The following is a 24217-nucleotide window of genomic DNA, read 5'->3' on the forward strand; positions in this document are numbered from 1 at the left end:
GTTTTGACTTTGCTAATGGTGTCTGAAGAACAGATCGTCCTCTCAATAAAGAACCGCTGCTAAATGAGTTAAAACATAGTTTGGACAAAATGACTGAGAACTTGGGGTTTTGGAAGAAGGTCTAGCCTCAGGATGGAAGGCATCGATAGGGTAGGGGACACACAGATGCTCAAGTTAAGTGGTCCTGATGGCCCGAGTATGGGGGTCTTTTCAGTGTCTGGTGCATTGTGATGTTTAACTTAAGAGAATAATGTTCACCAGAAGCTCAACTTTAAAAGTGGTTCAAAAGCTTTATAATGCTTTGATTTTTCTAGGTAGAGTACTACCAACATTCTAAGTTTCAATGCACAGAAAAGTGATAGAGGCCACAGTGTACTTTTTGCTTTAAAGAACATCCTATCTTAATGCTCTGTGGTGACCTGAATGGGAAGTTAGAAAGGGGGAGGTTCTATGTATACATGTAGCTGATTAACTTGCTGTACACTAGAAACTAACACAACATTGTAAAGCAACTACTGTTGCTGATCAGTCACACCGTCGTGTCTCTTTGCCACCCCACGGACTGCAGCACACCAGGCTACCCTGTCCTTCACCATCTCCCAGAGCTTGCTCAAACTCATGCCCATTGAGTTGGTGATGCCATCCAACCATCTCATCCTCTGTCGTCCCCTTCTTCTCCTGCCTCAATCTTTCCCAGCATCAGGGTCTTTTCAAATGAGTCAGCTCTTCGCATCAGGTGGCCAAAGTATTGGAGCTTCAGCATCAGTGCTTCCAATGAATATTCAGGGCTGATTTCCTTTAGGATGGACTGTTAGGATCTCCTTGCAGCCCAAGGGACTCTCAAGCGTCTTCTCCAACATCACAGTTCAAAAGCATCAATTCTTCAGTGCTTAGTTTTCTTTATGGTCCAACTCTCACATCCATACATGACTACTGGAAAAATCATAGCTTTGACTATACAGACCTTTGTTGGCAAAGTAATGTCTCTGCTTTTTAATATGCTGTCTAGATTTGTCATAGCTTTTCTTCCAAAGAGCAAGCGTCTTTTAATTTCATGGCTTTAATCACCATCTGCAGTGATTTCGGAGTCCAAAAAAAAAATAGTCTGCCACTGTGTCTTTCCATTTTCTCCCATCTATTTGCCATGAAGTAATGGGACCAGATGCCATGATCTTATTTTTTTTGAATGTTGAGTTTTAAGCCAGCTTTTTCACTCTTCTTTCACCTTCATCAAGAGGCACTTTAATTCCTCTTCACTTTCTGCCATAAGGCTGTGTCATCTGCACATCCGAGATTATTGGTATTTCTCCTGGCAACCTTGATTCCAGCTTGTGATTCATCCAGCCCAGCATTTCACATGATGTACTCTGCATATAAGTTAAATAAGCAGGGTAACAATATATAGCCTTGACATACTCCTTTCCCAATTTGGAACCAGTCTGTTGTTCCATGCCTGGTTCTAACTGTTGCTTCCTGACCTGCATACAGGTTTCTCAGGAGGCAGGTAAAGTGGTCTGATACTCCCATCTCTTTAAGAATTGTCCAGTTTGTTGTGATCCACACAGTCAAAGGCTTTAGCATAGTCAATGAAGCAGAAGTAGATGCTCTTCTGGAATTCTCTTGCTTTTTCTGTGATCTAACAGACGTTGGCAATTTGATCCATGGTTCCTCTGCAACTATACTCCAAAATTTTAAAAAGAACATTATAATTTTCTGTTTCTGGCTATGCGAGGTCTTTGTTGCTGTGTGTGCTGTGGGCTTTCTTTAGTTGCAGTGAGTGGGCAGTTACTCTTCATTGCAGCACATGGGCTTCTCATTGCGAAGGCTTCTCTTGTTGCAGAGCACAGGCTCAGTAGTTATGACATGCAGGCTTAGTTGCTCAGAGGCATATGGAATCTTCCTGAATCAGGGATCAAATCCGTGTCCCCTGTGTTGGCAGGCAGATTCTTAATGACTGTACCACCAGGGAGGTCCCCATCCTATCATAATTTTGATTAAAAAATCAAAATACAGAACTGAATTTATTAAGAATAATTATTGTGTTGCTGAGAAGTTCAAATGTAACAAACAACTTGCAAACTGAGTCTCACATCTGCTGCCAGCAGCCGTGTGGTCTTTTCACCTCTGTGCCGTTTCCTCATGTATAAAACAAGGACCACAGCCCCCTCCTCTACGCAACATCCAAGCAGCATCACAGGGCTGATGTTGTATAGGTAACATAGCAGGAATCTGCAAGGATGTGGTACCAAGGCTGACCCTCCAGTAGGAAGTGCAGGCTGTTGCAGGAGAGCCTCCCCGTGTCCACCGCTGTGATTGCAGCTTCTGCTGTTCTCCCTGCCTCCCGCTCCCAGCACCCCATGCTTCCCCCAAAGCACCCACCTGGAGAGATCCCTTCTCTTTCTGGCCTCTTAGAATATAATAGGCCAGCCTCATGACTATTTGTTGTCAATCTCTCTCTCTCTCATACACACATATGCATGCTCTGCACCCCACTACCTCTTTGCATGGGAATTCTGAGAGGTCTTTTTGACTTCTTCCCATCACAGTCCCATTCTCCTCCCATGCCCACAGGAACAGCTGCCCTCCACTCCTACCCACAAACCCCGGCCCTTTCCTCAATGTCCAGTCCAGGAAGGTGGCAATGTGCTTTCTCAAAGGTCAGCAAGGGTAGAGGCCTTGGCCGTCTCCACAGTTCACTTGACTTTTCTGGAGCATTTGATCAGCTCCTGCTGTTCTCACCCACACCCCCAATGAAGCCACTCCTGCTGCTTCCCACCACTCAGCTCCTAGCAGTCTCAGATCTGAGAACCGCAGGCAGAGGCATCGTGTGGGAACTAGACACACCGTATCAGGAGGCTGGGGGATGGAAAGGAAGGTGCCGGGGAAGGAAAGACACCTTGCTGAGGTCTGAACCGAGGCCAGCGGGCACAGCCACCCAGGAGGGGTGGAGGGCCTCCAGGGGTGGAGCCATCCTGCCAGCCCCTCCACCCGTCAGAGACCCTCCCAGCCACTGTGCGTGGACGAGACACAGAACACACCATCCCCTCCACGTCCAGAACACCCTGCACAACAGTGGGTCTGGGTTTTGTGGGGCTTGAAATCTGAGTTGAGGGAAAGAAAAAGAAACAAATATGTAACTTTCAAATTAACCCAAATGTATGATCATGCAGCCAGGTAGCAGCGGTTTCCCCTGAGGGCTGTGGAAGGAGCCCCAGTAAATGAGGGGCCGTGAAGCTTCAGCTTCATCGCCTTCATGATGAGACCATGCACAGCCCTCCTCGAGGCCAGAAACAGGGGCTCTGTTTTATCCTGACACCCAGAAAAGTGACTCACCCCACAGGCGCTCGATAAAAAGACACTGAAGAATGAGCCGCAGCTGTCACCCAGGTCAGATAAATATTTTTTTATTCCCAGACTCTGCTGTGACACTGCAGCACAAGTATTCAGATCTCATGGGGACATAAAACCCTTATTCAGAGGGTATTCTGTGCAGAGGCAGGGACAGGCATTCACAGGCCAGGCCAGGTCCTGGGAGAGCCACTCACTCCTATCACCTGCCACGACTAAGGGACACCAACAGGGATTCAGTGACACTACACAGCAGCCACTGGTCTAACAACTGGTCTAGCCACTGGTCTAACATGGGCCGATTTCAAGGCCAGAAGCCCAGGAGAAGCAGCAGAAATGCTGCCTGGATTAGACACATCGCAACGGACATGATGTGCCCTGCCAGGCCCACAACCCAGGACTTCTATACCAATGGCTACTGTGTCATTCTGATAAAAACAAATCCAGGTGCCACAAAGACCCTGAAACGTCAAACCACTGAAGAGACAGAAATTGTTGCAAATTAAAACCAATCCATAAAATAGTGTCTAGAAAATCTGTGCCTGATGCCAATCGGCAGCAAAGTCAACAAAGAGTAAAAAATAAAACTTTAACACCCGAGTAAAAAGCAATAATGGATTCGCCTACCATCATTACTGGCAAGTCCAAAAGTGATTTAAAAGTGAAAATATTATCATCAGCCAGAGATTAAGAATCTTCGTAACTTCATCACGAAGTCAATGTTAAATGAACAGTTCATTAAAAGTTTTTTGTTTAAAAAAAAAAACTTTCCCTAAAGAACTACTTCAAGTAAGATAAGCCAGAAAGGCATAAAACCATCGGGGTGCTCACTGCCGGCCGCTGAAGAAAGAAGCCAAGGACAAGAGGGTGGGAGCAGCGGCCGGGGGCTTGGTGGAGGCAGTGTACTGGATGACGTACTCCGGGTAGGCCTGGTGCTTCTCGAAGATCACGAAGATGGATGGTTCGGACATGCTGTTGACGCAGCTGTCGTACAGGATGTTGCCTTGGGCCTCCTTGATCGGGGGGCGGACGTAGGCAGTGCTGCCCCGGACGAACTCGCCCACCAGCACCCGAGCCAAGAACATGGCGTGGGTGTTGGTGTCAGTTTTGCTGTAATGGTGGGAGTATGCGGCGTCCCGGGCAAAGTAGCTCCCTACAAGGACACCAGGGTCAGCCTGTGGCCAGAAAAGGCGTGCCCACTTCCGGTCAACAGGGCAAGATCTACAGCCATTACCTTCCCTCTGCTCCCGTTTTTCCAACTTCTTCCTCATGAAGGGCTTCAGAGGGGTCATGAAACTCTGAGATGGAAAACTCCTTTCAAGTAAGATCTGTCACTCCAACTCTAAAGGTCTCTGGGCCCCTCATTACTGACCCCCTCTCCCAGAATGTCAGCTTCCTGAGCCATAAGATGGGGCTGTCAGCCCGACTTCCCAGGGTTAGTGTGGAAAATGACCAAGACCCCACCCATGGAACACGCTGCAGACACCCACCACCCGATACATAGATTCATGGATGGGAATCTGAGTTGGAAGCTGCTGCCTGCACATTCAGATTTACAACCCACCACTGGCTCCCATGCACCCTGACCCCACAGCCGTCAGCACGCAGACTGAAGCTAACGGACAGACCTGGCCGAGAAGCTGCTGACTACAGATCACACCACTACGAGGTTCTCTCAATTTAGCAACCACTGAAGAGGAGAGGAGAATGTTCCTGTTCTCAAGAGGTGTTTAAGGGTAAAGTGTTATGATACATGCCACCTACTCACAAATGGTTCAGAAATAAGAGACGGGGGTGATAAATCCAATGTGAAGTGTTAAAGCTGATGAACTGGTAAAATTTACGTGGGAGGGTTTTTTAAATATTATTCTTGCACCTTTCCTGTTAGAAATTATTTTCAAATAAATTTTAAAAATAACCAAGAGACAAAACCAGGTAACACATTATAACAAGAATGACGTATTTACCTAAGCGTATCTGAGCGTTCATATTTTTACTCTAAGGTAACAGCGTGGACAGGTGGGGACCTGACTCCTCTCCTCACTCCTCCACACAGATTCAGGCCCATCTCCCAGGGAAGCCAAACCCCCGCCTAAGCAGGGGTCAGACCTGGGGCTGCACACGGCGGGGAGGGAGAGTCAGGTGCTGACAGCTGGGTCCCCCACATCCTGGCCCGTCCTCCCCGAGTCTGAACTACTAGTGCAACTCATGCTGGTTCCCCCCACACCCTCTGTCAATTTGTTTTAAGGTGGTTTCTGGGTCCTGGACAGTGAGGCCAAGAGGATTCTGCCAGCAGGGGCACTTACCCTTGCCATAGGAAGTACCGTGGAGACCACTAACCCGCCAGTCAAAGTTCTGCTGGCAAATGGCGTCGACAAGACCAGTGCTGGTGCCATGGAACAGCTGCCTTTCATCCACCGTCTTCCCACCGTTTCTCTTCTGCATCTGCTCCTTTTGCCTAGAATCACGAAGGGACGTGTGCTGGAGGCAGAGGGCACTTGCCACCAAACAAAGGCTGCCCAACCCAAGAAAACATGTCTTACTAGACATGCCATGAGACCAGGAGCCATGAGACTCCAGTCACGGGCCAGGAGCCTAGAAAGCTGAGAGCAGGACCTGGGTGAGAGCAGAAGGAAGCTCTCCCTCCTGGGCTCCAGGCCTCCACGGCTCCTTGAACCCCCAAAGTAGATGGACAAGCCTTGAGAAGCCAGGCTACTTCTCCCCAGTATCCTGCTCCTGCCTGAAGCCTAGCCAAGGGGGCTGGAAGATGCTGGACAGCAGGAGCATCCTCATCCCTCTCCTGTAAGTTCCCTGATCTCATCACCAGGCTGGAGTTCAGATGACCCTGCTCCAGCCTCTTGTGGGGAAAGGGGAGCAGGACTCCAGGCCCACCACGGAGACCTGCTGTGGATTTCCTTCCCACACGGACATGTGCCCAGGGACATGCCAGTCCTTGGGCACAAAAAGGAGGCCCTTGCCCTCTGGCTGCCAGGACTATAGCTTTACGTACCCCAGGGTGAGGGGTGGCTTCTATGGACCCCAGCAACAGGGGACTGTTGCTCTTCAGAGTGTCTAGTGCAGGAGCTGGCTTTGTCCCTGGGGAAGCCACAGCACCCACCCCCGACTCCGCCCCGTCTCTGGAGGGACATGCTGGCCCTGAGTTGTACAGATGAGGAGGGGGACAGAAGAGGGACACAGCTCCTGATCCCTGTGGCCTGGGGCAAGCAGCAGCTGCTGTGGCAGATTGTCGCTGCCGCACCAGCATGTCTGGGAAGCAGCTGTCTGAGGGAACGAGGGTCTAGCCCACCGAGAGCGAGCCCTGGACACACCACTGGTAGACTTCCCAGAGGGCGGGGTTCTGGACCCGTTCAATCTTCTGAATGGAGTAGAGAGGCATTGTACAGGTGAAGAGGCGCCAGACCTTCTGAAACTCTTCTGAGGACGAAGGGATGGTAATCCTCTGTAAGGGCCAAACATTTTTACTCTGTTATCGTCAAAGTGTAGAATACAGCTCTCTTCCCAAGGCTGCTCATGGAATGCCAGAACCACAAGCAAACACAGACATCTTTCTGTGTTTCAGTAAAGGGGAGCATTTTCCCCACTCCCCTTAACTCCGAGGGGCAGTCTCTACAGGCTCAGATGTGTGCAATCTGTGGTCACTTCCCTCCTTTCCCTGGCGAAGCCAGCCAGCCAGAAGGACAGGCAGGCACTGCTACATCAGTACCACCACAGGAATTCAAGCACGGTCCCTGCTCCCCTCCCGACCCCACTCAGGGCCGACTACAGGGTCTACGAGACCCAGAGCTGGTGCTGGTGGATGCGGAACACACATGTCTGGCAGAGAAGGGGTAAATCCTGCCATGGGCAGTGATGAGGCCACGCACAGCACGTGCTGAGGGAGAGGCCAGGCTGGCGGACTGCACACAGCAGCTCAGCTCAGTGAGACCACGGGCACCCCCTCCCAGCTGGGTCTGCACCTCCCCTAGCATCTGGCTCTGGGAAAGCACTCCTGATGAGCCCGCAGAGGCCCCTGACTGTCACACAGAGCAACAACGCACAAATCCCTGCTCCTGTTGTCTGGACCCCAACCAGCTTGCCTATTGCCAGGTCCACGAGGCTGGGCCCAGTGACCCTGTTCCAGGATCTCTGGGGATTCTCTCTGCATCATCCTTTCCCCCACCCAAGTGCAGCCTTATAATAACCATCTCATCCCCCACAGACCCTAAATGATCTGGGCTCTATGTGAACATCCCTGGCTGTCTGCAATCTACAATCTGACTCTGGTTTCCTTGCTCCTGTCTCTCTGGAGGCCACCATGCCCTCTCCCTCAAGCCTGCCCTCCCAGCCCAGAGCCCGACAAGGACTCCCACACCTGTCATGGCCTGAAGCTCAGCCCCCTGACCAGGGCACTCCACAGCAGGGCCTGACTTCCCTCTCCTGTGCCCCCACATCTATGCATGCCCTCCACCCGAGACACTCTGTGTCCTGTCTTAGGTTCCTTCCCCATCCAGTTCGCATCCACCAGTATGTTCCTCCCCACCCTCTCCTGTGTAGGCGCCAGCCGTCACCAGGTGTGGACCCCGGTGAGGCCTTCCTTGATCCCTGAAATACAGCAGCCTGGTCCCTGATGGCCAAGTACTGCATCTACAGTCGCCCAGCCCTCCGACGTCCTCCCGGGGCTGCTGGGGTCTGGCTGTGCTTTGGGCGTCTCCCAGGCAGGGGCTGTCGAGTTGGAAAAGCCAGTATGCACAGTGCTTGCCGGGTCAGAGGCCAGAAGCTCCACGTACACCTGGCATCACCACACCCCAGCCTGAGCTCTCTACCCAACTCAGCACAGCGCCCACTGCAAGCTGCTAAACGGAGTGTTCATTCTCTCATCTTCCAGTAAGTTCCTAGTATCCTCCTCCCAACTGCAACTCCTCTTTTAGATGGCCCTCATCACACTGAACCCTCTCCTGGCTTCTTTCCCTTTCCTTCTTAGTAAAACTTTAATCGGCTAAGCAGCTTATTTATGCCCTTCCTAGAAAATTTCCAGTTCATCTTCCTCCCTCCACCATACATCCTTCTCCCCTCAGGCCACAGCCACCTCCTGAGTAGTCATTTAGCTGTAAATAAGCCCCAAGATCTGAAAGATATCAAACTTAGGACTCACCTCTCAGCAGCAGAGGACACAGCACAGTCTGCTCACACCTACCTGTGTCTAAGAACACCCTCCTCCCAGACTAGGTCAGTGCCAGTCTCATACCTTAAAGCCAGTGTCCGGCAGGGCCGAGAGATCCCAATGGTCAGGAATGTTCTTTAGGCCTTGAGAATTGATGCTGCTACAAAATGTAAAGAAAAACACTTAGTCTGTTCTTAGACATAAGTAGGCCTCTCAGAGGTGCCTCCAACAGCCTAGGCCATCAGCCTTGAGTCTCAGCATACCGTCTGTAAAGTCAGGGAGAAGGCAAGGAAGCACATAAACACGTTCTCCACCATGGGACAGCACTTCCATCTTGGCCTGTGTGGTCAAAACCAGTCGGGCACAAGGGATCTGTTTCTCACCTGCACCCTAACTCTACCACATAAGGGAGAGAGCATTATGACTAAAGCCGCACACACAAACCCTCCCCATAATTTTATAAAATTCAAAAAGCCTTGAAACTTTCATTAAAAACAGCCTCAGGGCTTCCCCAGTGGTGCAGTTAAGAGCCTGCCTTGCAATGCAGGGGACAGTGGTTCGATTGCCAGTCCAAGAAGATTCCACATGCCACGGAACAATGAAGCTTGTATCCCACAACTAATGAGCCCATACACCTCAACTACTGAAGCGTTTGGGTCCTAGAGCCTGCACTCCACAAGAGAAGCCACTACGATGAGAAACCCGTGCACAGAGCAGCCCCAGCTTGCTACAGAGAGAAGGCCCACACAGCAAAGACGACCCAGCACAGCCAAAATTAACTAAATAAATAATTTAAAAAAAAAAACAGCCTCAGTGAAACACAACACTATAAATCAACTATACTCTAATAAAAAACAAATTAAGTTTAAAAAAACTCAGCTTCAATGATGTTTAGTTGGCAGAACTATATATGTTTACATAAACATATGTGGTGTTTAAAAACATTTTTTTAAAACATAAAATTGATGTCAAAATTCACTTGGCAGTAGAAATTTGACTTGAACTGCCAAGAGGCTACTTGTGGTCTCTCTTCCCTTCTTAAAGTGACTATGCAAAAAATATTAGCATGTGTCATTGCATGTATCACATAATACAAGCAGCACATGCTCTTTTTAAAAATGAAATAAAAACTGAGTTCTAAAAAACATGTGGACCAAAGGGTTTAAAACAAGGACTGTGAAACTAACTCCAAATCATTCCTAGTCAGTTTCAGAAGGCTCTGTTCTTCCCACAATAGATCTACCTTCTGTTTCTGCTGGCATGAGATATGTACCTTCTTCCTAAGCCTCAAAGAACTCCCACAAATAACTTTCCTAGGAAAATGGCACAGTTTAAAAATAACTTAAAAAGGTCCCACAAGCAAGAATCAGCCAGAAACAGACCCATGTAGATGTAAGATGCTAAAATTAGCAGGCAGGTTATAAAACAACTGCCTGCTAATTTCTTTCTATGTTTAAAGAAATTTAAGACAAACTTTAAAAACATATGCAAGGAACAGAAAACTATAAATAGGCCTGAAGGATTTGGAAAAAAAAAATGTAGAAATAAAAAAAATCTTTGAAGTATAAGTTCAATGGACAGGCTTATTAGCAGATCAGACAATCTAAAGAGAGGGTGGGCGAGCTGAAAAGTAAGAGCAGTGAAATTATCCAGAATGTGGGGCAGAGCAGTAAGAAGATGGGCAAGGAGGGGAAGAAGCCAAGACGTGGAGAACACAGTGAGAAGGCCTGAATCTGGCCATAGCCAAACTGAAGCTCCAAAAAGACAATACCAAGAACAGGGTGAAGGCAATTTTCAAAGAGCACTAATGAGACACACCAACCTACAGATTTAAGAAGCACAAAGAATCTTCAACAGGACAAATAAAAATGCATATCTGGACACACCAGAGTGACAGTGCATGATACAAAGACAAATGGAAAACCTTAAAAGCAGCCAGAAGGGGAGAAAAAAAGTGATTCTGGCAAAAAGCTTCAGTTAGACCAACAGCTGACTTCTCAGAAACAGCAATGGAAACCAAAGGACAGTGGAGTGATATCTTCAATGTTCCAAGAGAAAGAGAAACAAGCAAAACGTCTGTACTTGCGTAGATCCAATGCGGAGATCATATACTGTGACCCCACTAACTGTGTAAATATAAAGCATTTCTTTCTAAAAGCCACCCACACTAGAGTCCCAGTGGCCATGGAGGACCAAGCAAACTCGCTTGCTGGAGTCATGACCACCAGCTTCCGTCACACAGGATAGAGGGAAGCACCATGCACTTTCCTGCATCAACGCGTGCAAAAGAGCAGGAAGATCCTGATCCCTCATGTCTCAGTCTGAATCTCACCAAAATGACCACTCTTATTTCTGACATGTGGTGTCTGCCATGGGCCCCTGACAACAAAGTAGAGTGAGGACAAAAGAGACCCCGTTTCAGAAAAGAGACAGGTTTTTCTAAACTGTATCAGGGGTAGGCTCTGGATAGGGAAGGAAAGAAAAAAAGACGTCCAGGACTTCCCTGGTGATCCAGTGGTTAAGAATCCACCTTCCAATGCAGGAGACATGGGTTAGATCCCTGGTGGGGAATTAAGTTCCCATATGCTTTGGGGCAACTAAACCCACGTGCCACAACTACTAGGCCTGTACACCATATCAATGATTTCACATGCTGCAGCCAAGGCCTGACACAGTCAAGTAACACAAATATTTTAGAAAAATGATGTCCAGAAGTAGGATCACTCATAATTAACCAAAACTAAATCCAGAAGCAATCTAAATAGAAGAGACAGATACATTTAACTAAATGATAAATATTTCTGATTGGTAAAATACTTCATAGACAAAACCAAAAGGCAAACAACAAGCAAAGAAAAAATACTGCAACTTACATGACAAACTAAGGGCTGATCTCCCCAACAGAAAGAAGACTCAATGTTTAAGAAACATACCAAAATGTTGGCTGAAAAATGGACAAAAAGACAAATAATCCCCAGAAAAAGAAATGCAAACGGCCCTTACATGTTAGGAAAGAATATTAAACCTCACTCATAAGAGAAAGTGAATTAAATACACTGAAATACCCTTTCCCACCTTTACTGAAGAGCTTGATGACTTCCTCTGTTTCAAGGCTGAAGGAAACAGGCACCTCACACATTCTGGGGTGAGGGTATTAAACCCCACAAAGAGGAACTTGCATTTACCATCTAGGACTCCAACCTGATGGCTCACCTCCACAACCAACAAACAGCACATACAGCATACATTCTTTGTGGTATCATACTCATACTAGCAGATCACAAAAAGGCAAAGCATTCCTCAAAAGGGGACAGATTAAATCATGGCAAATACCCATGATGGAGAATCACGAAGACAGAAACAGAATTGGGAAGACTTCAATGAACTGAAAGAAAGTAATTTCTTTTCCCTCCAAATTTGTATAATACTCTAAGTGAAGCTTTCCTGGTGGTTCAGATGGTGAAGAATCCACCTGCAATGCAGGAGACTGGGTTTGATCCCTGAGTCAGCCCTGGAAAAGGAAATGCGCAATCCACTCTGGTAGTTTTGCCTGGAGAATTTCAGGGACGGAGGAGCCTGGAGGGCTAGAGTCCATGGGGTTGCAAAGAGTTGGACAAGACTGAGCAACCAATACACATATTGAAGTGATCACCACAGTAAGTCTAGTAATGATGTATTAAGTGAAAGACAGAAGGTACAGAATAGTATAGATAGAATGCTACCTTTTATTCAACAAAAGACAACACTTTTATGTACACTCATTTGCTCATTTTTGCAAAAAGAAACACAGTAAAGATAAACCAAAAACTGATGAAAATGGCTGCCCGCCAAGGAAACAGAACAGAGATATAGAGAGGAGAATTCTAACTACTGAGTATATCTTTTCACAGTTTTGACTTCTAAATCATGTTTTACACATAGCCAAAAATAAATTTTATTAAGAAAGGGAGGAAAGAAGGCACACCTGGCTTCAAGGAAACAGGGAAGGGTTACTCTGTTAGACTCACAGGCACTCTATTTGCTTGGATTGATAATACCTTTTCCCTCTAGCTTCTTTAAATGACCTTCCCGTGCTCCACAAGTACAACCACTGAAGTCCATATGTGACATCTTAAAATAAGAAACGGAAACACTCTCGGTCCTCTGTGAAACAGAAATGAGACAGATGTCTCCAGCTAACGGAAGGGGCAGTCTGCTTGACAGCAGCGCTGGCTACAGTCCTGGCCTGGGCTGTCACACATCAAACTAATGGGCACTGTGGTACCTCTCGCAATCCAAGCCACCATCCCCCAGTAACTGGCCGTAGGGGTTGGAGAGAACTGACCCCTCCCCCAGCTCCAATCCCAGCCCACATGCCTCAAACCTAAAACTACCAATTCAGGTGTCTGATCAGTGCAGAGCTCACAAATTTGTCCCCGTCAGCAGCAGGAGAGCCCTGCTCCTAAATGCTCTTAAGGCCAGGCACAGCCCTACTGGCTTCTGGTAGTCTGGGATGTAAGGGAGCCCACTTTGGGGATGAATTTGGCCCATTAGTGCCTGCAGCATCTGCTTTTGGTATTTTTAATATTCCATGATATTCAAGTATTAAAATAATGGAGTTTTGGAAGCGTATTCCATTATTTCAACATTTACAAAAATTCAAGTCTGTGATTCAATTATTCACTTGAAAAGACAAGCTGATAAGCTAGCTTCAAGTCTAGACTGGCCTGCAGATCACAACAAGCAGCCTTGCAGTTAGATATCCCAACACTGCTACCCATAAGGATAATTCTTTCTCTGGTCCAATGCCTTTACAACTAGTGGAATATGTATGCCAGTAGTCAAACTGCTTTAGATGACTCTGAACTGGAATTGCCATTCATACATACAACTGGAGGACAAAGAGGAACTTTAAATGCTTTGTTAGAAACAAAAACCAGTTTGCTACCAGTGGGGGGAAAAAAACCAGCCCTGAAAGATGATATTGATGAACCTATTTGCAGGAGAGGAACAGAGACACAGATGTAGAGAACAGATTTGTAGACACAAGGATGGAAAGAGAGGGTGGGACGAATTGAGAGAGTAGCACTGACATGTATACACTACCATGTGTAAAGTAGATGACTAGTGAGAATCCGCTGTAGGGCACAGGGAGCTCAGCTCTGTGCGTTGTAATGACCTAGAGGGGTGGAATGGGCGTGGAGGGAGGCTCAAGAGAGAAGGGGTGTATGTACACATATAGCTGATTCATGTTGTTGTACAGCAGAAACTAAGATAATGTTGTAAAACAATGATATTCCAATTAAAAAATAAAAACAAACATACAAACAGAAAAACCCAGAGCTGTTCAAAAAGATATCCTCCAAGTTATAAAGCAAAAGATATAATCACTTGAAAATGGAACCAGAAAATTATCAGAGTTAGATTATTATTATTTCTTCACATTCTCTAAGTTAACTCTAAACTAAGAAAGAATTTTCTGGTTTCTGGGAAAATCTGCACAAGAATACCTTCATGTCACAGTAACACCACTGGCCATCTTAAAGATAAAACATCTAATTAAGTGATTTTGAGGTATCTTTTCCTTTCTGTTGTGTTTGGCTTATCATTTAATGCTTTGTTAATTGTATCTGTATCATCATTAAAACAATTATACATCAAGCATTTACCTTTTTATAACTGTTAAATATTATACCTTTATAATACATTTTTACTTGAAGTGTGGTAAATATACAGATTTTTCCATTTCATGAAGCCTCCACCTTCTTACAGATCACTCATATAAAGAGAAGCACTTTGGTATTAAGTGAAAAGTAAAGTGGCTCAGTCATGTCCCGACTCTTTGTGACCCCCATGGACTGTACAGTCCACGCAATTCTCCAGGCCAGAATACTGGATTGGGGAGCCTTTCCCTTCTCCGGGGATATTCCCAACCCAGAGATTGAACCCAGGTTTCCCGCACTGCAGGCAGATTCTTTACAAGCTGAGCCACAGGGTAAGCCTGGTATTAAGTGAAGCAAAGTACAAATATACTCAGAGGAGGGCAAGACATAGGAAATAGAGACAGAGTGCCAGGGCATAAGTTTGCAAGCCCACTAACCCTCGTGATGCTACAGCCAGTCTGAGTAGGATCAGTACCTGCAGTTGAGCACATACCAGCTGATACACATATTACATAACAAATTCCCCAAATGCCACCTACCAGGTTTGCTTCATCTTCACATCTTGGGGAGACACATATTTGGGTCTCCGGCAAACCTTTCTAACTGTGCCATAGATCACGTTTTTCTGAATGAAGGCTGGGGGGAAAAACCACAAATATACATATAGGACAGCAATGTTTTATAAACACAAATTAAACAGGTTGTAATGCTAATCCAAATGTTACAGCCCACAATCAATCTGTTAAAAATAAGGCAGTTTTACACATTTCAAATATTCATAATAGGTATCTGTAGGAGACTGGATTTAATGAATAGATGAATGATTAGTAATTGACATATCAATTATACATGAGTGCTTTTAAATTGTTCCTTCCAATCTTGTTTAAACTATTATTTTGCTTAGCAATTTTTCCCAGCTTGGATTTAAAAAAGCTTCAGCCCAGCCTGAGACCAAATTACCATATCTTGAGCCAGTGGGATTTAGAGTTAATATAATCATTTTATTCTTACAACTTTTTTTTCTTAGTTTGACTAAACTTACTCAACAGCAATATTTCTCAACCTTTTAAAACCTGTATCGTCATTAATAAATGAAATTCTTACCCTATGCCAACCCCCAAGATTCTTAGATTCATCCTGAGGGCAGAGAGGGGAACCTATCTTTCAGGCTGAAAAGTCACGATACCTATAGATTGCATGTCCCAACCACCAGGAAATCTCTGTCAAGTCTTACTTTCTGCACTTAAACAATTTATTTGACTTGAAAAACTAATTCGCCCTACTGCATTTGAGCATACACCCTGTGATCACCTAGGCATGTGTCCCTCGTGCCAGAGTCCAGGCAGTCAAGAATGGGCACTCCCTGCCAGTCCCCCACATTCTGATCGGGAGACCACACTCCAGACAAGGCTACCACACCCCCTTCAGTTACCCATCACTCAGCCTCTCACCAATACTCTGCTAATTAGCTTACTTAAACAGGTTTTTCACTGGTCTGTTGACTAGCATTGCAATGACTCTTAAATAAGCTTTTATAGATAAAATTCAAAAAGGTATTTGAGATACATGAATGGGCTAAGCATTTGTGAGACCCGTTCCCTACGTCCCTTGAACAGAGTAAAGCATGAGGCCATCTCCCTAATTTACCATTAAAGAGGATACACTAGGTGAAGTCCTAAACAAGCCCTGACCATGGGGATTCTGCCAACCGATACCAGCTAACAGACATCAGAATTCTGCCTTTGGAGTGGTGGCATTTGCCTTCAGTGACTGTTCTGTGACAGGAGTCCTTGAAAGGACAGAGTCAAGTCTTCCCTGATGCTACAGAACGAGTCATTTGGCCTGCTGTGTGTGTTTTTGAAACAAACTTGCTTCCTAATAAATGTTTAGTAAATAAACTTGAGTGGCAGACTGCTGTCTGAGACTTGTTTTCACTCTGCCGAGTAGTGAGGTTATGGAGGGAGAAGCTAAGTCACCTCAAACTTCTGTGGCTACTGTCATCTACCAACACACAGACCAAAGAGTTTTGCCCACCAAGTGCGCTTGGGGCAGTCTGTAGGAAATATGCTTTTCTTGAGTTTGCAGTAAACTCAGTGTGTGTTCTTCCCCACCCTCATCTTGACTATTCTGTCCCCTGGGGGAGCTGCCTGTGTTGACAGGCTGCATCTGACATTTCTGGTTGATTTGTTTTGATAGTGTTCAGATACTTTAAAGAAATATTTCAAACTGTGGTCAGCAGCAGTCAGATGGGTGCTAGTTGTATTGACTTGATCTTCAAGCCAGTCCCAACTTATTATTCCATAGATTTCTCACGATCCCCTTGAGTGCACTTGTGTTTATCAGACTGTGGATTGTAAAACCACCTCACACATGATTGATGTTTCCCAGCAAATACTGAAAGCTGGAAGCAGTTCTCATTGTAGAGCTGAAGAAACTTTTAGGCTCTGTGCACAGGCACATCGAGGGGGCAGCGATTCTACCTTAAGCAAAATTACAAGTACTATGAAACCACAAGCAAAACTAACTGGATAAAAATAGGCAGATAGAGTGGACTTAGGATAATTCACCAAAGACAGTTTGCTGCCCTCCAAACAGATGGTCCACAAAAGTAAACAATAAACAGTGCTTAAAGTGCTGTTTAAAAGTGCTTAAAAGGAGGTCCACTTAATTTCCTTAAAAAAAAAAATGCTGAAAATTCAGAAGGATTCAGAGATTAAAATGTGAATTTAAAGGCAAAACTGAATTGAACATGGATGAACTGATAAATCCATGTGAAAATGGCTTGAAAGAAGCCACAAGAAACTGAAACTAAAGGAAAAAAAACACCACACCTCACAAATAAGTCACTGGAAGACCTGACCAAAGGGTGTTTGGTCTGCTTCTGTCTGTCAAGGCAAGCAGAACAAGCCATTAAGGCCCAGACTCAGGCTACCACAAGCAGAGCACCTGTTAATCTGCTTCACAGCAATTTTTAGCTGATGTGTGTGTCTACCATGTGTTTCCAGCCAAACACCAGTGCTGAAGGCACCTACAGAAAAGCTGACATGGACTCTGCAGCTGGAAGCAGGAGGCGGAGCTGCAGAGCAGAACCACTGTGACGCGTGTCAGTCACTAAAGTTAATCCTCGGACACAGGGACGTACTTGCCCACGGCCTACAGGACCCTGCCTCAGTGCTGCCTACACCACCACTGCCCACAGGCTGATGCCACTGTCCCTCCACACTCGGGGTTCCCATCGCCTGCTATCTACCCCAGGCAGCTCCCCCTGCATCCTGCTGGCTGGCTCATCGGTTGACAGGTCTATCCTCCCTTCTAGATCCACAGCACTTCAGATCAGGGACCACTGCATCCTTCTCTTTCCTGGCCCTCAATGTGTGTACAGTTTCTCCAGGGTTAAGATGGAAAAGGCAGAGCCAGCAGATGATCAGGCCCTACTGGGTGAGTGCAGTGGATCAGGAAATACCTTCCCCCAACCTCACCCTGGCTATGCCACACAGCTTGTGGGATCTCAGTTTCCTGACCAGGGACTGAATACAGGCAAAGCAGTGAAAACCCAGAATCCTAATCACTAGGCCACCAGGGAACCCCAGGAAGTACCTTTGAAGTCTAACTCATATGTGTGCTTTCCTGCTTGGAACCTCAGGGTGGCTGCCTGGGGGTTAGACCCCGGGGCACAGTACGCCAGGTAGGCCTTCTCCAAGTCACTGCTGGTGATGCTGGTCACAGGGTGATCCATGCCCTATGAAGGGAAAGCCAGATAGATACATGGTGAAGGCAAGAAGATAAGACGTTGGGGGCCATCCACACACCCTGCAGACGAGCCCACAGTGGGTGTCCATGTCCTGGGGGAAGCACACGAGAGGAGCTGGGAGGGGCTATGGTCGTAGAGAGAGGCACAGAATAAGAGCCAACAGGACTACCTGCTGTAAGCTGCTCAGAAAAATGGAAGACAGCCCACATGGGCCCAATTAACCTGGATAACTGTGACGGGAGCAATGGAAGAGAGGATATTCAATTACTTGTAACAGATAACACAACCCTTCAAGTGCAAGTGACCTCGCAAACGCTATTTCACTGAGGGCCTGAGCACCACAGCCTCTTCTGTCCATTGTTTCGGCCTCTCCCCTCCCACTCCTGACCAAACCCAGAGCCACACTAGAGAGCCTCCCTGAACAAACCCAGGGAAGACGGAGGAAATCCCAGGATGCTCAGGGGGAGACAGGTGGGGCAGAAGACGGATGGAGCAATGATACAGGAAGGCTGGCACTGAAAGAAGAGGGAAGGAGGAGGGAACAAGTCATCTGCTGAGAGTGCCCACGTCCACCTGGCCAGCGGGTATAGAGTGGCAATACCTCTGTGTTTCAAATGGCCAACGTCTTTCTCCTGAGGACCTGCTATGTGCAAACACTGTCCTCAGCCCGGGGGCACATCAGTGGCAAAAGCTCCCACGAAGCTCACATTACAGAGTTCCCAGAGAGAGAGACATTCCAAATGCAGTCAAGAGCATGAAACTAAAGCTTTAATATAGCCTCTCACAACCCAGAAAAATACAAATGTCTATTAGACCACATATCCCAACTGTCATTTGGGAGAAGCTGTCACTATAGAAATGGTGACCTCCCTACACATGTATCTCTACAGGTAACCGGGGCAGGGGGGGAGCTCCCTCTAAACCTGATTCATCTATGAACATCTCCGAATAGTTGACAGCAGCAGTTACTTGACCCAGATACCAAATCAATAGCTGAAACAAGTTAATTTCATATACTTGTAAACCTTTTGTAAAGTGACTACTATAGATAAAGCAGAAAGCCAGTTTTGAAAAGCCTTAAGCTTTATTCCACAGCTACACAAACACTCCTGCACACCCAGGCACTCACTCTGGAGTTACCTGCTCAACAGTAAGAGAGACATTTTTCTACCCCCATTTAACAAACTATGATATCACTACAACCAAAGTTACTCAGTCCTCATGAACTAACAGATAGCTAATTGTTCCAAGATGTGACCTCATACAAATGAACTCTAAATTATCCAGTTCTGCCATAATTCCCCCAAAGCAAGTGAGTCATAAGGGGACGTGGGGATCTTTGGCTCTGTCAAGGGCTCCCTGGAGCAGTCCTTGTGCCCATGTTTGGAAAGGCTCCTCCATCATGGACCCACAGGAAGAAACACTCACCCTCTTTCCATGACACTTACTTGTCTTCCATATTCCTGCCAAGAGCCGAACTCATCAGTCCAGTACCAAACCCAGTTGGTGGTGAGGATGAAGTGTGGAGGTTTGGTGACCGAGGAGGCCGTGGAGAGACGGCGAGCCCGGGTGGCACCAAACTTCATGGTGTCAAAGTTCAGAAAACCAATGAGAAAGCTACTGGATGTCTCGGTGCACGTGACCCTGCAAAAGAACATAAGACGTAAGCTGAAAGTCCACCAGCCACATCAACATGGGCCCCTCAGCCTCCCTGTGGTCCCCGAGTCACTCGGCTGAAAGATGTGAACATACGTGGGACCTGCACATTTAAAACAATGTGTCAGGGTGGGAGGGGACTTGCTTTAAGATCCATTTTGCTGTGTGAAAATAATAAAATCACAATACTATGGAAAAGAGCCCCTGGAGGAGAAAATGGCAACCCACTCCAGTATTATTGCCTGGGAAATGCCATGGACAGAGGAGGCTGGCAGGCTACCGTCCATGGGAGAGTCAGACACAACTGAGCAACTAAGCGCACAAACACACACACACACTATGGGAACCTGTTATCATGATATTCCTTTCACTACACAAAAATGCTAGGTAAAACAGCTTTTTAAAAAATACATTACTGAGCTGACAAGAAACAAAAATCCTTAGAAGCCAAAAACAGTTAATATACACTGAATGCATGTGGGCTGGGCCAGTCCCCCTACTAAGTACTTTATACATTTTAAGGGATTAAGGTCTTCATTGTACCAAATCTGTGACTTAGCCCCATTTTCACAAATGTGAAAATAGAAACCCAGGGAGGTTCAGAAACCTGTTCAAAGTTAAACAGCTAATAGATGGCAGAGCTGGGGTTTAAGTTAGGCAGTTTGGCAGAACAGCCTGCACTCTGAGCTGCCAGGATCTACTCACTTTCCAAATGCTGTACTGCCCCAAGAGCAAAGGGAAGGTCTGGAACCAGTGAGGTGAATGAGAACTAAAGCCAGTTCAAAGGCAATGTCAGTGAGTAATGACAAACAGCCCTATTTTTAGTGGCAATGAGGACACAGGAAACAAATGTAGGATCTGAATATGGTCAAGGGTTAAATCTCCAAAGAGACATTTCAGCATAAAATCATGATTCTAAGAGACTTCACATCCTTAGTGAAGGGAGCTGGGAAAGAAATCTGCTTTGCAAAGGAAGTCAGCAAGGAAATTTGCCTATGTCAGAGTTGGCTTTAGAAGGAAAGGAAGAAAACTTCCACTGAGAACTCACAAACTGATCACGCCTCAAGGAAGTTAAGTTGATTCACACTTCTTTTGTGAGAATTAAATTTAGAGACCCACAGTGGCAGTTCCCATAGAAGCAAACACAAATCCTCTCTGGAAGGCATTCACCTTCAACTCAGGCCTCAAAAGAATTTCTATAATGCTGAAGAGGGTATAAAAAGAAGGGAACTCTCCTACACTGCTGGTGGGAATTTAGATTGGTATAGCCACTATGGAGAACAGTATGGAGGTTCCTTAAAAAACTAAAAATAGAGCTACTATATGATCCTGCAATCCCACTCCTGGGCATATATCTGGAGAAAAACATGATCCAAAAGGATACATGAACCCCAATATTCATTGCATCACTGTTTATAATAGCCAAGACATGGAAGCAACCTAAATGTCCATCGACAGAGGAATGGATAAAGAAGATATGGTGCATATATAGAAAGATATATATGAATATTACTCAGCCATTAAAAAGAAATAATGCCATTTGTAATATGGCATTATTCTGGGTGGATGGGCCCATACTGTCTGGGTGGATGGACCCAGAGCATCATACTGAGTGAAGTCAGTCAGACAGAAGGAGAAACATCGTATGACATCCCTTATATGTGGTATCTTAAAAGAAATGACGCAAATGACCTTAAAGAACAGAAAAAGACTCACAGACTTAGAAACTGAATTTATGGTTTCTGGAGGAAAGGGACAGTTAGGGACTTTGGGAAGGTCATGGACATCGCTATGTTTAAAATGGATAACCAACAAGGACCTACTGCATAGCACATGGAACTCTTCTCAATGTTATGTGCCAGTTTGGATGGGAGGTGGGTTTGGGGGAGAATGGATACGTGTGTGTGTGTGTGTGTGTGTATGGTTGGGGGAGAATGGATATGTGTGTGTGTGTGTATGGTTGGGGGAGAATGGATACGTGTGTGTGTGTGTGTGTATGGTTGGGGGAGAATGGATACGTACGTGTGTGTGTGTGTGTGTGTGTGTGTGTGTGTGTGTGAATGGATACGTACGTGTGTGTGTGTGTGTGTGTGTGTGTGTGTGTGTGTGTGTGTGTGTATGGTTGGGGGAGAATGGATACGTGTGTGTGTGTGTGTGTGTGTGTGGCTGAGTCCCTTTGCTATTCACCTGAAACTACAACAATATTGTTAGTCAGCTACACCCCAATACATAATAAAAGGTTTAAACTTTTAAAAATTTCTACAGATAAAGTTTCAGCAAACATGAGCTTATAATCAAATAAACCAGAAACAAGACACCATCAGCAAAATCCAGCAAAAACAGTCTGCTAAAGACAACAAATATTAAGAGTTGTTGGAGCACTCATTGGCCATCGCAGACTGGATTCCTCTCCTTTGCAGCTCTCTCTGCTCCCTCTGTAACTGTCTGACAAAACCGAAATGACTGAGATTGAAAAGTTCGATAAATTGAAATTGAAGAAAACAGAAATGCAAGAGAAAAATCCACTGCCTTCAAAAGAAACTATTGAACAGGAGAAGCAAGCAGGCGAATCCTAATGAAGCATGCGCTGCCAGTATGCACTGTACATTCCACAAGCACTGCCTTCTTATTTTACTTTTAGATGTTTAGCTTTGTAAGATGTAAAAGGTTGGATCAATTAAATGACTGCCAACCTTTTTCACATAAGAGAAAGGAGAACTACTCTAACAATGTGTAGGCCATGGCCTGACTCTCTCATCTGCCTGTCTGACTGGGAGGGGGAAAAAAAACTGTTGGTGAAGGAGGAAGCTGGGTGGGATGACAGTGAACTCTAGAGTAAAAAGCAAGCTAGTCCAAGATGTCCTCTGGTCTTTGAAGTGCAGTTTGGAGTGCCATTTCCTTTTTGTTACAGTGATTTTAAATACTGGTGTACAAACATTTTTTAACACAAATAAAAAATTTTTTAATGTAAAAAAAAAAAGTTGTTGGATATAAATATACAATATGAATAAAGTGTTTTTTAAAGTTAATATTGAGTATCAAAAATATGAGTACAGATTAAGAAACTATAAGAATTAAGCAGATAAAATATGAAGAAAAAACCAGAATCTTTAGAAGTAAATAATTATAATTTTAAAATCACAGTAGACAGGACACACTGCATCTCAGACAAGGCTGAACTGATGAACTAGGAAACCAGGTGAAGAAATTCCCCTGCATATAGCACAAAGGATGACGTGAGAGAGAAGTCAAAAGACATAAAAAATAGAGTAAGAAGATCCTAATACATGTCTAATTAGAAGTCCAGAAAAGCAGTATTTTTGAGGAATTTTCAGAACTGATTAAACATAAAACCTCCCACTCAAGAAAAATGAATTATAGACTAAATAAAAATAAATCCACACATAGACAGATCTTAGTGAAACTGTAGCACCAGAGGTTGACTGTATGTTTAGTCAGAGAGAAAAAAACAGATTACCTACTGTAATGTGTTGAACTGTATCCTCACTCGTGGCAGCTGAAATGTGATCTCACTAGGAAATAAGGTCTTCTCAGATATAATTAAGATGAGGTCATACTCAATTAGGGTGAGCCCTAATCCAATGACTTGGTGTCCTCATAAAAAGACAAATTTAGACACAAAAACACATAAGAGAAAGCCATGAGACAACAAATAAAGAGATTAGAGTAACGCAGCTATAAACCAAGGAACGCCAAGGAACATGAAGGATTGCCACCAACCACCAGGAGCTAGGAAGAGGCAAGAAGGATCTTCCCCTGGCATCTACAGACAGCGCATAGCCCTGCTGACACCTTGACTTTGGAATTCTAGCCTCCAGAAACATAAGAATAAATTCTTGCTCCTAAGACACCAAGTTTGTGGTCATCTGTTATGGCAGCATCCCAGCCCCAAGCCAAACAATGTATTTATACTGATAACTAACTTCTAAATAGAAGCAATGGAAGCCAGAAAACAATGGAATAATCTTTGAAGAATTGAGATAAACCTATTTTTCAAGAATGAAGATGAAATAAACACTTTCAGACAAACAAAAAACACATCTGTCACTAGACTCTCACTAAACCAACTTCTAAAAGATGAAGTTGAAAGAAAATGATCCACAAGGAAATGTATGCAATTTTATACAGCACATTTTATATGCCTGGCACTATTCTGAGCATTTTACACATTAATCCTTTTAATTCTCAAAATAATTAATCCTTTAATGTAGAACTATTATTTTTATATACTTGACATAAGGAAAAACTGGGGCACATGAAGACTAAGTAATGTGCCCAAATTCACACTGTGGTAAATGAGTTTGAACGGAACTAGTCAGAATTCAAGTGTTCAAGACTCTCTTACTGTTCAAGAGAATGAAAGAATGTATTGATTAGCTTAAGTTGTTAAGCTAAAGTTTATTAAGTTAAAGGGTCTGTATTCCAGAGTAACCACTAAAAGAACAGAAAGTCACTATATAACTTTCAAATTAATAGATAAGGGGGGAAAAAAATCAAATGAGGAAACATCTAAGAGAAGACCAAAAAGAGAAAAGAAAAACAGAAAAAGCAGGTCAAATAGCAAAAACAGACAGTAGAAATAAATTCAAATGTAATCACAATGTGTAAATAGGCAATCCCAACAAATGAATAAACCAC

At 45.0% G+C, this 24217-nt stretch overlaps 1 protein-coding gene and 1 pseudogene across 4 annotated transcripts in view; one reads left to right on the plus strand and one right to left on the minus strand.

The window, feature by feature from the left end:
* Window positions 1–3388: 3388 nt before the first annotated feature.
* The window catches only part of PARP12 (poly(ADP-ribose) polymerase family member 12), a 41668-nt gene continuing 20839 nt past the window's right edge, over window positions 3389–24217 (minus strand). For 2 of the 4 annotated variants that reach the window (XM_043871600.1, XM_043871603.1), the window contains exons 6-12: window positions 19351–19546; window positions 17749–17890; window positions 14691–14787; window positions 8594–8669; window positions 6678–6808; window positions 5655–5806; window positions 3389–4501 (exon numbers count right to left, since the gene is read on the minus strand). In XM_043871600.1, the coding sequence (XP_043727535.1) occupies window positions 4176–4501; window positions 5655–5806; window positions 6678–6808; window positions 8594–8669; window positions 14691–14787; window positions 17749–17890; window positions 19351–19546 (1120 nt within the window). In that variant the 3' untranslated portion in view covers window positions 3389–4175. Of the gene's footprint in view, window positions 4502–4582; window positions 4647–5654; window positions 5807–6677; window positions 6809–8593; window positions 8670–14690; window positions 14788–17748; window positions 17891–19350; window positions 19547–24217 lie in introns of all 4 variants that reach the window. The other 2 variants (XM_043871602.1, XM_043871601.1) reach the window with 2 other exon arrangements.
* LOC122674650 lies at window positions 20348–22538 on the plus strand (annotated as a pseudogene).

The sequence above is a fragment of the Cervus elaphus genome, chromosome 18 (genome assembly GCF_910594005.1).
Source record: "Cervus elaphus chromosome 18, mCerEla1.1, whole genome shotgun sequence".
Taxonomy (NCBI): domain Eukaryota; kingdom Metazoa; phylum Chordata; class Mammalia; order Artiodactyla; family Cervidae; genus Cervus; species Cervus elaphus.